At 37.7% G+C, this 13,919-nt stretch overlaps 1 protein-coding gene across 1 annotated transcript in view; it reads right to left on the reverse strand.

Moving 5' to 3' along the window:
• VPS13C (vacuolar protein sorting 13 homolog C) overlaps positions 1-13,919 on the reverse strand; it is a 181,163-nt gene that overhangs the window by 34,573 nt on the left and 132,671 nt on the right. Inside the window, exons 58-64 of the mRNA XM_055437136.2 lie at positions 13,244-13,538; positions 10,911-11,300; positions 9,248-9,352; positions 8,229-8,393; positions 5,138-5,266; positions 4,720-4,853; positions 2,567-2,693 (exon numbers count right to left, since the gene is read on the reverse strand). Of these exons, the coding sequence (XP_055293111.2) occupies positions 2,567-2,693; positions 4,720-4,853; positions 5,138-5,266; positions 8,229-8,393; positions 9,248-9,352; positions 10,911-11,300; positions 13,244-13,538 (1,345 nt within the window). The remainder of the gene's footprint in view (positions 1-2,566; positions 2,694-4,719; positions 4,854-5,137; positions 5,267-8,228; positions 8,394-9,247; positions 9,353-10,910; positions 11,301-13,243; positions 13,539-13,919) is intronic.

Below are 13,919 nucleotides of genomic sequence, written 5' to 3' on the forward strand. Positions count from 1 at the left end.
TCTCTTCATGATTTTAACTTTCTGTGTTAGTTCAGTTAAAGCAGATCTCATGTAAATAACATCTGGTTAGAAACTACTTTTTAACTTAATCTGAATGTGATCTTTTAATAGGAGAATTTAAGCCATTTTCATTTACTGACATGCTTGATGGGAAGCATGGTTTAGTGGGAAAAGTCCAAGGACTATGAAGTCAAGAAGTTCTGGTTTTGAATTCTATCCAGCAGTTCTAAGTTATAAACATAAGAATTTATGATACTATATAATAAGCATTAACATATGATATATTTAACAAAATGTACTGACGTTTGCCACTTACTATATACTTCCTTAGGCTTCTTTCTCTTACTGAAAGAGCAAACTTTTCTTTATTTTCATTTTCTCAATTGTTTTACAATTCTTTTATTACTCACTTTGCTTCTATTAATTGGTATCCTCTTAAAAAATCATCTTTGATCTATATTTCTGTAATTAAAATTTAGGGTTAAATGGTGTTAATATATTATGTTCAGAACATACTTTTCCCTGCTCCCCTTTCATTTTATTTCGTTGTCTTTGTCTTTTATTTCACCAACTTTCTCCTATCAAAGCTGTCGTATGTTTATAACTTTGGGAATCTCAGGCATACATTCCAAAAATTTTCTCTGGTCCTTCTGCTGTAAAAATATTTTCAGAGTGTAATCAGCTTCTGAATCTTTAGGATCATGCTACAGTTTTCTCCTGAACTATTTTTTCGTAAACTCCATGTTGGTTTATTTTTCCTATTTATTCACACTTAATGAGGAAAGTGCTTTACAGTACTGTGGGGATTTTCTCTGAATTCCCTTTTCATGTACACCTAAGCCTCAGCAGAATTCCCTTCTCAGATCAGCCAGGACACAAGGAAATGGCTAACTGTCTTGTTTCTAGCTTAATTTTCATAACCTGGCAGATTACCAGTTGACTAAGGCACAATAATCTATTTCTTACTGTCTGGTTCTCTAACACCGAATAGAACAGAAACATTTAAAACCACAAGCCTGTGAATACACTACTGCCAGGATTCTTTATGATTCTGCCTTAATTTATAGACCTTGACACAGTCCTTCAGGATGGCAATACCATTCTTTCTCCAGTATCTGTCTACTGCCTTATGGGAGTTGTGGTTGCTGAGGAGCACGAAATGTGAGTAGAAAGAAAATATCACCAGCATAGTACAGGGACCCCTGGTCAAGCAAGCATGTCTCTGAGCCAGAGACCTCACTGTAACAGGGAACTTATGCTCCTCTCTACCACTTACAACCCTTGAGGGTTTCTCCGTTGTAAAAAGTAAAGCATAAGCAGGCAACAGAGCTCCATCAAATTGTCATGGCGAAAATCCCTCCAAGAATCTCATAACCATCAGTCTGATTTTTCAAAAGTCTATCTCTTTTATGGGTATTTCAAAGAGAATATAACAGAGGATAATTCAGTCACTCTTGGCCAATTATTATTTTAAATAACCAAGAAAGCTTTTATTACAACTCTCATTATCAGACAGTGGAATATGACACTGTATGAACTTTTCAGCATAGAATATAATCCTACAGAAACTAGGTCCTCAGGGAGGACCAGTGTCTCTATTGGAGGGAGGCTGGCAGATGAATTCTTTTACTTTTATGAGTATTTATTTATTTGGTTGCACTGGTTCTTAGTTGCGGCATATGAGATTTTAATCTTTGTTGCGGCAGGCGAGATCTTGAGTTAAGGCATGTGAACTCTTAACTGTATGTGGGATCTAGTTCTCTGACCAGGGATCGAACCCAAGCACCCTGCATTGAGACCATGGAGTCTTAGCCACTAGACCACCACGGAAGTTCCTGGCAGATGAATTCTTAAGCCCTTCCCAAAGTCGAAGTGTCTACGAAATAACATGTTTAATTAATTTCACTACCTAAATAGTATTTCAGTAAGTAATTCATTATATTTCTTAGATGGATAATTTACTATTGTCATATTCCTTTAATTAAAAAACCATATGGCTTTGATAGGGAAAACATGCCTTAAAAAATCTTACAGCTAACAGTGGTATGCAAAATAAAGCTCTTTTTCACTTAGCCTCAAAACTCCTTCCTTATAAAAAAAAAAGTAAATAAAAAAGTACTGGTCTTAGGCAAGCTGAAACAGGCCTATTTTTTTAAAATGCAAATAAAGTATTTTGACTGATCTAGGACAAAATATTGGTGTGAACTATTTAATAACTAAAGCCCCAAAGCAACTTATTTCAAAATACTTGCAATTCATTTTTAGTTCAATAAAGAAAAAGATGACAGTGTGAAGCTAACTTGTCTACTTCCTTTGTTATCAAGGACTTCCCTGGTGGCTCAAATGGTAAAGAATCTGCTGCACTGCAGGAGGCCTGGGTTCGATCCCTGGGTAGGGAAGATCCCCTGAAGGAGGGCATGGCAACCCACTCCAGTTTTCTTCCCTGGAGAATCCCATGCACAGAGGAGCCTGGCAGGTTACAGTCAATAGGGTCGCAAAGAGTCAGACACGACTGAGCAACTAACACAGCACACTTCATATGATACCCATTCACATCAGATGATACCTTTAACAGATCCTGTTCCCCAACATTTGCTGCATAACTCCATTTAAGCTTTCTGGTACCAGTGGGATCTTCCCAGGCAAAGAGTCGAACTTGTCTTGGCAGCAATACCATTTCTTCCTTTGACCCACTGAAACACAAGCAACAGAGGGAAGATTGAAATACCCTGGCCTTGAGAAACCTAGACCTCTGGTTTATTGAGCAGGGGACTGGCACAAACATGTTATAAAACTGCCTTTGTTAATAAAACACAACTCTGCCTAAAAATAAGTACCCTAATATGTCCAAATAACGAACGATTTTGAAGCTTGAGGGAAAAGAATATTGCTCTTTCTGAAGCTGCAGTATACTCTGAACTGATCCAGGTAAGATGGCACTAACAAAATTCATGAAGGTAAACAGACTGGTACCTCAGAATTCGTCTATAGAAAAGGTTGTGAATAGTAAACTTTTTAGCAGCAGAGAACTTTACTTGGTACTCAAATTTGAGATTTTAATCAAAAGCAATGCATAAGAAGTAAGAGTCTCAGAAGAAAGAAACAACAGGTCTGTACCACTGCTACTCCAAGTGCGGTCTCTGGGCCAGCAGCATTAGCATCACCTCGAGGCTTGCTGGATAGTACAATATTCTGGGACCCACCTAAAACCAACTAAATCAGAACCTGCATTTTTACAGGATTTCTAGGAGATCTTAATACTGATATTTACGTTTAAGGAATACTGGTCTAGATAATACAAGAGACTTTGCAGAAAACTAAAACAAAACAAAAAGTAACCCATTTAGGGTTTAATCTATACTTTCAAATCTCTCAGCAGATTCAAGCCATGAGAGTTAAGAGTATGTTAAATCTGGAAAGCATTAATTTTTTACAATTTATTTATTTATCTTTGGCTGTGCTGGGTCTTCACTGCTGTCTGAGGGCTTTCTCCAGTTGCAGTGAGTAGCGGATACTCTGCTGCAGTATGCGGACTTCTCATTGTGGTGGCTTCTCCTGTTGTGGAGTTCAGGCTCTAGAGTGCTTAGGCTTCAGTAGTGGCGGCCCTTGGTCTCACAAGTTGTGGAACATGAGCTCTGTTGCTCTGAGGCATGAGGGATCTTTCCAGACCAGGGATCGAACCCACGTCTCCTGCATTGGAGATGGACTCTTAACCTCTGGATGACCAGGGAAGTCCCAGCAAGGCATTATTTTTTATATATTTATATACGTGTGTGTGTATACATATATATAATGGGTATTATTATTTTATATTATATATACATACATAAAAATAATGCCCTGAAGATTTATAATAATCCTTTGCAAATATATTATTACATATTTTAAGAATCTAAAGCTGCCTGTTTAATTGACATCACCCAAGCTAAACAACAACAGACAAGGACAACAAAATTCCTGTCAGTCTGGACTACAATACATTCAATATCACTATTTAATCTTCCACTTAAATCTGTCTTCAGCCCTCTGCCCTCCTGTTTAATATTCTACTATCCTACAAAAAAAATACTATTTATAGAGAGAGGTTCATTGAGCATCACGAGACCACAAAAGAACGGTACTGCTTAAACAAGTTCACAGTTCCCTGTATGCAATTCTGAAATGTAAAAAGCTTCAAAATTCCAAATATTTTTCTCCTAAGTTTGGTGTCCAAACTCATGTGGCAGCAAAACTGAACTGAACTGATGGGAAACTATTAGCACTATCATTTATCTCACTTATTATGAATGTCTACATGTTTTGCTGCAAGAATACTAATGTGTTGATTACAGAGTACTGCGTCAGAACTTGCTAGGGCTATTAGCAATACGCATCCCTATTACCTTTCTAAAATCTGAAAAACACACAGAAGGTGAAACATATCTAGATCGAAGTATTTCCGAGAAGGAACTGTGGACCAGTGGGCTGCCCTGGTGGCCCAGTTGGTAAAGAATCAGCCTGCCAATGCAGGAGACACACAAGACCCAGGTTCGATCGCTGGATCAGGAAGATCCCCTCCCGAAAGAAATGGCTATCCATTCCAGTATTCTTGCCTCAGAAATCCCAAGGACAGAGGAGCTGGCAGGCCACAGTCCACAGAGTCGCAAGATTTGAACACAACTTAGCAGCTAAACCACTGAAAACAAATTGGATTTTCTAAGAACGCTTTTTATTTCATACCTCTGTTGATATGTGAGGACGTCCCATGGTGTGTGGTTTATTATTAGGGCAGGTGCACATCCCTCATGATAGTCAGAAAAGCTGACAACAGTTGAATGCGGAGCAGTATCTACATCCACCAAGATACCCCCATTCTGTTGCAGAAAACAGGAGTATGTTTGAAGTATTGGTTTAAACTGCACATGCTACATTTAGAATTTCAATCACTTATACAGATATTAAAAAGCCTCTTTTCTTAAATTCCTACAGAAAATCACATTGGCTCTCATCTCTTTCACACACATGTACAGCATTATATATTGTTAGAGTTAGTATACCTTCAATTAATTATCAGGATATTTTACAGCATCTTAATAAAATATTGTAAAGCAAACTTTAAAAATCAAAGATATTTTATTTTAAAAACAGGAAAACTTACCAGATCTTCCAAGCTCAATAAAGTGCCATTATCCTGTTGGTTATAAAAGAATGGCCTGGAGGAACCCTCACAGTTCACCACTCTCACACAAAGTTTGCCTGAAAATTTCTCAGGCCAAAATGGAAGGTTCTGAAAACATGAAAGTCAAATATCAGTCTCAAAACAATACTGTGGCAAATAAAACAGTGGCTAATAAAGTTTTAAGTTCTAACTCAGATCATAACTCAATTATCACTGTTTCTTAAAATAGCTCCTTTACATTTCATATTGAGATTATTGACAATATAATGATTATTTATGAAGCCAAATAAATTCCATCAGAAGAACAGATGTATTAGTCTTTTCATACTGACAGAATAATTACAATATGAGGAACTGAAGGGCTATTAAGAACATCTCAAATATCTTAAATATTTAAAAATTATAATATTTGCATTTGCTTTTATGAACTGCACTATGAATTCTTTCAGAGTATCTTGTCCTAGATAAACCACAAGGCAACTGAAGGCAGAGGAACTTGCTGGCACTCCTGCACTATCCTCCTATAGCTGTTTGATCTTAATCTTGACCTTTTTGAGCCTCAGTTTCCTTATCTGTAAAACTGAGATTTTAGTTCATAAAACAAAAGTTCCTCACCCATGACACAATACTGGGCGAATTCTATTTCTGAAAAGATACTACTACTATCAAACTCACATCAAAGATAAAAAGATAAGGAACACTTATTTGCTGTCAAGTCTATGGAGATCATTCTAAGTGCCTTGGAAAGCCGATGCCTCTTAGAGGTCTAACTTTGTATTTTAAGTGGAGCCCTTCCTCTTAAACTTTTTGCTAAGCAATTTTAAAGATAATTTTAGAATTCTTTTTAGATGTACAGAAAAGCAGTCCTAGCCTTAAGTCAGCTGGTTTGGTTGAAAACTCAGGCAAATTCAAGCACCAATGCTTGTCATTGCACCTGCCCCCTTCCCCACTTTCCTTATTCTCTTCACTTCACCTCTTGTTGACTCTGCAAAGTTTTGTTCAAATACCAGCTCTTCTATGAAACATTTTCTTTTGATCTAGGCCACAATGATCTCAACCTCCAATAACCTTACTGACCTAAAAAAAAAACCTGAGATTCAATTTCCTTCTCTGTAAAGTAAGGTGGTTGAGTTTTGGGGATTTTTTTCAAGGAAACTTCCAGTTCATCTATTCAGAGATTCTATAACCACCTATCAGTCAATTAAGTTCAGTCGTTCAGTCGAGTTAGACTCTTTGTGACCTCATGAACCGCAGCATGCCAGGCTTCCCTGTCCATCACCAAGTCCCAGCGCTTGCTCAACTCATGTCCATTGAGTCAGTGATGCCATCCAACCATCTCATCCTCTGTCGTCCCCTACACCTCCTGCCTTCAATAGTTCCCAGCATCACGGTCTTTTCCAATATGTCAATTCTTCACATCAGGTAGCCAAAGTATTGGAGCTTCAGCTTAAGTACTTCCAATGAATATTCAGGACTGATTTCCTTTAGGATTGACTGGTTGGATCGCCTTGCAGTCCAAGGGACTCTCAAGAGTCTTCTCCAACACCACAGTTCAAAAGCATCAATTCTTTGGCGCTCAGCTTCCTTTACGGTCCAACTCACATCCATACACGACTAGTGGAAAAACCATAGCTTTAACTAGATGAACTTGTTAGCAAAGTAACGTCTCTGCTTTTTAATATGCTTTCTAGGTTGGTCACAGCTTTTCTTCCAAGGAGCAAGCGTCTTTTAATTTCATGGCTGCAATCAGCATCTGCAGTGACTTTTTATCCCCCCAAAATAAAGTCTGTCACTGTTGCCATTGTTTCCCCCTCTATTTGCCATGAAGTGATAGGACCAGATGCCATGATCTTAGTTTTAGGAATGCTGAGTTTTAAGCCAACTTTTTCACTCTCCTCTTTCACTTTCATCAAGAGGCTCTTTAGTTCTTCTTCACTTTCTGCCATAAGGGTGGTGTCATCTGCATGTCTGAGGTTATTGACATTTCTCCTGGCAATCTTGATTCCAGCTTGTGCTTCATCCAGCCTGGTGTTTCACATGATGTACTCTGCATATAAGTTAAATAGGCAGGGTGACAATATACAGCCTTGATGTACTCCTTTTCCAATCTGGAAACAGTCTGTTGTTCCACGTCCAGTTCTAACTGTTGCTTCGTCAAGTGGGCCTTAGGAAGCATCACTAGGAACAAAGCTAGTGGAGGTGATGGAGTTTTAGATGAGCTATTTCAAATACTAAAAGATGATGCTATGAAAGTGCTGCACTCAATATGTCAGCAAATTTGGAAAACTCAACAGTGGCCACAGGACTGGAAAAGGTCAGTTTTCATTCCAACCCTAAAGAAAGGCCATGCCAAAGAATGTTCAAACTACCGTACAATTGCACTCATCTCACACGCTAGCAAAGTAATGCTAAAAATTCTCCAAGTCAAGCTTCAACAGTACATGAACCATGAACTTCCAGACATTTCATGTGGATTTAGAAAAGGCATAGGAACCAGAGATCAAATTGCCAACATCCGCTGGATCACCCAAAAAGCAAGAGAGTTCCAGAAAAACATCTACTTCTGCTTCATTTGCTATGCCAAAGGCTTTGACTGTGTGGATCACAACAAACTGGAAAATTCTTCAAGAGATGGGAGTACCAGACCACTTAACCTGCCTCCAGTAGCTTGCCATATATTATCTTCTTCTCTAAGTATTAATATAAGAGAGTCTTAAGCCTTCCAAGATTGGATGCTTCTTGAATATAAAGACATTATCTTGACTACTGACAGAATAGTACATTATTTTAATGTACATTTTACAGTACATATCCACATTTATACACATAGGAAGAACCATAAAATGAGTGTTAATAGTCTAGACTAGTGATAAACATTATCAACAATTTTTTCTTCTTTTTAACATATGCTTATAGTATGAAAGGAAAGTCTTTCAAAGCTGGCTGTCATAGTTTAACACACAAATATGGTAGCAAAGTGATTATGACAGAGAGATATACAATTATTACTTACATGTCAATATTTACTTGTACATTTTAGGAGCCAGTTATTTTAAAGGAAAATTATTACCTCTGAAGAAGCAATATAGTTCCATTTATTAGTTGGCAGTGAGCCATCAGATGCAATTTCACCAACTTCTAGTTCTAATGATGACTTGTTTTCAATGGTATAAAAGGGAGTCAAAGTAACTATTCGTGTAAGATTAAAACTGCTCATTTTGATGCTGACACCAACCTGTGGAAAGGAAACAAACAAGTTTATCATTTCCCAGTACTTTATACAGCTTGAAACACACACAGCTATTCACTCACAGTCTTCTTAAAGTATTTTAAAATAGGATTTCTTAAATAAAGTGACTAAAAAGAACCATATTCCATGACTGATTATCTTCTCACTAAGAAGAAAAATTCCAGTTCCTTAGTCTGGGACCAGCAGAAACCAATTCAAGAAAAGTCAATCAGTAATTTAACTAATGATGACTTGTAATAACAAACTTAGTTTTTAAAAATCCTTTGTTTTTTAACATTCCAAAATAAATTGTTTTAAAATCAGTGTACAGTTTCTTTTGCTGCTTTATTCTCTCTGCTATCAATAAAATGAAATAAAAACTTCAAAGATGTAATAAAACAAGTTAACTAGTATCAGATTATTCAAATTGTTGCAGTGAAATTTAAGATTTAAGATATTTTGGCAGGGAGTGGTATGGAATGTGGATTCTAGTATATTCTGAATATTTACCAAATTCCTTCCTTAAATGGATTCAATGCACTCTTAAACTCTGACAAATTCAGGCTTTGCTTTGATACTAACTGTACTAGAAATTAGTAGACAGACATAATGCAATAGTGAAATGGCAAGCCACTCCAGTGTTCTTGCCTGGAGAATCCCAGGGACGGGGGAGCCTGGTGGGCTGACGTCTATGGGGTCACACAGAGTCAGACACGACTGAGGTGACTTAGCAGCAGCAGCAGCAGACATCCTCCATGTAATACTCTGAATTCACTTTTCTGTACCCCTGAGGATTTCCAGCTTATTTAGTGAAGAAAATGTGAATTAAATCAGAGGTAAATAAGCAAGCAAAACCTTACCAGGTATTCCATGTTGTTGGCAGGACACTTCACACATCCATAACTTCCCACTGTATCCAATGAAAAACCACTGGACCACGAACTAGTTGAAATTTTTAATTGTACCTACACCAGAGAACACAGACAATCATACAAGAAATCTAAAACACTGCATTAATTTTATTTGATGGATAGGTGCTAGACCACTAGAAATCTATTTAAGAACATGAGACAAAGAAAAGTATTATCAAAGGCATGCTGCAAATGGGTAAGAGAACCACAGGAACTCTAGGGGACAATATAATAAAAACAGAGCTCTAAACTTCCCTTTGTATTTACCTCTGCAATGAGTATAATGAATTTAAAGATGTATACCAATGAGACCTTCTGCTACTTAGGAAGGAATTAAAATGTAAAGTGATATTTTCCAGTGTTAGGTTTTTGATATAGAGCTAATGAATTCTTAAACTTTTAGCACACACAGGGAATTTATGCTTTTATTATTCAGCAAACAATGAAAAGTGTTGTGACAAGCAGAATGGAAGACACAATACCTGTCCTCAATAAGCTTCCAACTAAACAGAGACAGGAAATATACAGTAATAATTATAATGCAAGATTTAATGTGATAACAGCCACATGCTGCTGCTGCTAAGTCACTTCAGTCGTGTCCGACTCTGTGTGACCCCATAGACGGCAGCCCACCAGGCTCCCCCGTCCCTGGGATTCTCCAGGCAAGAACACTGGAGTGGGCTGCCATTTCCTTCTCCAACAGCCACATAAGAGAAATAAAATCCTATCAAACTGACAGGATAAAAACCTTACTTAAGGCTATGGGAAAAGGTAAAGTTTTACAGAAGAGATCTAATTCTGCTCCTATATTAACGTCCATCTACCCAGCAGATGATAAAAACCTGAGTACAACTGAAAGTCAGACACATAAACAGGTACAATATCAAGCATTAATCAAAACTTTATGACAGAGGTTCTCAAAGTATGGTCTCAGGCCCTATTCAGACCTACCGAACTGCACGATGGGGGCCTGGCTCAGCAGTCCGTTTTCAAAGCCCTCCATGTGACTCTGCTGCACACTGAGACTGAGACGCACTGCTCTAACAGAACATGCATGGGATATCTAGCTCTGCTTTAGGTGATCAGAAGATCTTTCACACATGTCAGGCTGGAGCCGAATGTCAAAGCATGAACGGTGATAACCAAAAAACAAGACGCAGACAGGGAAAGCGTAGGGCAAAAGACATTCTAAGCAGGTGCAGCTACACAAAAGCCCAGAGGTAAGCAATGTCAAGATGGGAGTTTGCAAAGGAAAGAAGCAACCAGAGCAAAAAGGATCAGATCAGGCCTTAGGCTTTGTTTTTCTCTCGAAGGCCCGCCTTAATCCTCCATACATATGAGGCTCAGTTAAAATAAACCAAATTCAACTGCTCTCTCTCTTTTGAAATGCCACTGCATCACTGGTAACCTACATAAAGTCAAGCTTTCCACTTGACACTATGTCAAGAACAGAAGTAATTCTAGGGGCACTGGAGAAAAAGATACCTCAGCCTTGGGACAATATTGTTATTAGTTCCTAATACCCTACTTAATCATGTATTCCTTAAAAGTAATCTTGGATCTAACGCATGCCAATGACACTGAACAATTTGTTTTATCGACAAAAACGCACCTTATTTTTACTAAAAATGTTCTTCTTCTTGAAAGAGAATAAAACAATATCCCTAAAATCAGCTGGGTGTTTCACATGCATATCTTCTGCACGATACTGGAGAACCCGAGAAGTCTTGTTGATTAGCCAGTAGGGACTGAAAATGGAGAGCTCCATCTGGCTGCCAATTCGCTTGACATGTATTGACAGGTCAACTGTCAATGTTTCTGCGGAGTCAGAAGAAAAACATACAAGGAAGAATTCGGGAAGTGTATTGCATATACGGAAATGTCCATTCCAGTTTTTGCCCTGATATTTCACCAGAACTAATTCCATTATTTCTCCACTGATTCGCGAATGTAGAACATTGGCTGTACTGCCTTCGGTCAGCTCATGAGTTTCTGCTGTTCCCTAAAAACAAGCAAAAACTAAATTTGCTTACCAGTTTAAAAAAAATCTCTGCAATAACTTCCCTATCTTATACAAATACTAAATTACCTACCAGATTCACATTAACTGAGAAGTCTTCAAGGTACCATCTTTACATATTATGAATATCCAACAATTACTAAGGACTTAAATGAGAACACTGTATCATAGCCAAAGGCAGAAATTGTCATTCAGCCATCAGCAGGCCAACGGCTGTTAGTTTTGAGAAAAAGTCAGACCCATGTCAAGAATCTAAGGCTGGATTAAAGAACACTGACTATTTCCATTAAGAGATATGTCATTACACGAGCCACATAACAGCCTGGGCTTCAGCGTCACCCTTTATTCACATTCTACACTTAATGGTTCTCACACAAATAAAACAAGGAAAGTGATGTCAAACTATTCTGACAAGCTATCTAAGGTGGAGGAACTACTTTAAAAATGAGTAATGGCAATATAATAAACCAGGCTTCCTTACCGACAGCTTCTCTTGTATAAATACTACTTGAAAATGAAAGTGAAGTAGCTCAGTTGTGTCCAACTCTTTGCAACCCCATGGACTGTAGCCTGCCAGGCTCCTCCGCCCATGGGATTTTTTTCAGGCAAGAATACTGGAGTGGGTTGCCATTTCCTTCTCCAAGGGATCTTCCTGACCCACGGATCAAACCTGGGTCTCCTGTGCTGCAGGCAGACTCTTTACTGTCTAAGCAAGAGCTTACTAAATAAATACTACTTAGTTCATCTAATTAATTTTAGTCTCCACAAGTCAAGGGTGGCTTCTTGTCACATAACAAGGGTGGCTTCTTGTCACATGAAGAAAATTAATTTAGGTCCAAACACTCTTCAGATTTTTGTATTCTGAAATGTTGTGGCATGAACAAATTTAAAAGCATTTACTATACGTCACTGGAGAAGGCAATGGCAACCCACTCCAGTACTGTTGCCTGGAAAATCCCATGGATGGAGGAGCCTGGGAGGCTTCAGTCCATGGGGTCGCAAAGAGTCGGACATGACTGAGCGACTTCACTTTCACTTTTCCCTTTCATGCATTGGAGAAGGGAATGGCAACCCACTCCAGTGTTCTTGCCTGGAGAATCCCAGGGACGGCGGAGCCTGGTGGGCTGCTGTCTATGGGCTCGCACAGAGTCGGACACGACTGAAGTGACTTAGCAGCAGCATCATACGTCATTACTAGAAAACGTTCCCTAATACTTCTTAGGACAGACAGTAATTATTTTTGGTTCATCTTGAACCAAATAATCATCACTTTAAAATAAATTTGAACTAAATAATCATCACTTTAAAAAACTTTAAAATTAACTTCATAATAAATTAAGATGAAGTATTTTCTCACTGGTGCTTTCCTGTACTTTAGGTAAGAGAATTATACTTAGATAATAAAGAGATTATTATAATTATTAATTTATAGCAGATGCAGCAGAGTTCAGTGGTGAAGAACAAGGAATCACGTTGCTTTGGTTCAAATCTCAGTTCTACCATTTATTAGATGTGGGATTCTGAGTCTGTCACTTAACCCCCTGGTGACTCAGTTTCCTCATCTGTAAAATGGGTCAAATAATAGCAACTTCTTCAGGAAGATATTGTATGGACTAAATAACGCACGTAAAATACATGAACTAGTGGCTGGCACAAAGTAGATGCTATGCCAAATTTTGCTATTATTATTTCTATTAAAGCATTACAAGTATGTGATGTAAAATACTGACCTCAACAAAAATACTATTTAAAAAGAAAAGAATTCACTCCATGCAATAATAAAAGTCAAACAAAATGCAAAACAGGGGGCATATATGTATACTTATGATGCATGTTGATGTATGGCAGAAACCAATACAATATTGTAAAGCAACAATGCTTCAATTAAAAATAAATAAATTTTTTTAAAAATGCAAAAGACATACCTCAAGTAAATATCTTAGAGAATATGGGAGAAAATTTCGCAAGGTGACAGTAGGGTAAAGGTGAATGATGTAAGCTGGATCCCAGTCTTCCCCCTGTGCACTTATATAGCTCAATTCATCAGGCACAGCAACTGTGTTGACTATGAGAGGTAAGAAGTTCATTTCAGTTGACGGACACTGCAGCATGCATCTGACTTCTTTGCTCCGATGAAGCTCTTCCTTCCAGGAAATGTAAGTGGTGGATTCTTTGTACTGATTCTCTAAGATACCAGCTGGCTGAATGAACAACTGACACCTAAAGAAGAAAACAGTGGGAAAAAATTTTTTATTGAGAACTTAAGAAAAAGAATTCAATTGACTCTTCTTGAAGACTCTACAAGACAAGTACTCCTATTTCTATTTCTATAGATAAGAAAAACAAAGCTAAGAAAAGTTAAGAAACTTGCCCAAAGTCACACAGCTGACTCATGGAGGCACCTTCTGAGAAAAACTACTCTGTAAAAAATGACAACTAAAAAAAAGTTAATTTCAAATACAAAGACAATCTAATAAGTCTCATAAAATTCTGAAACATCAAATACACAATGAAAAAGTTTCATTTAGCAAATTCAATAATAATATAAATATATTTCTCCATATGTCTTAAAATTAGATTTTATAGATCTTTAGATAGTAA

The sequence above is a fragment of the Moschus berezovskii genome, chromosome 9, assembly GCF_049115385.1.
Source record: "Moschus berezovskii isolate FMDL1 chromosome 9, NW_MosBer_1.0, whole genome shotgun sequence".
Lineage (NCBI taxonomy): Eukaryota > Metazoa > Chordata > Mammalia > Artiodactyla > Moschidae > Moschus > Moschus berezovskii.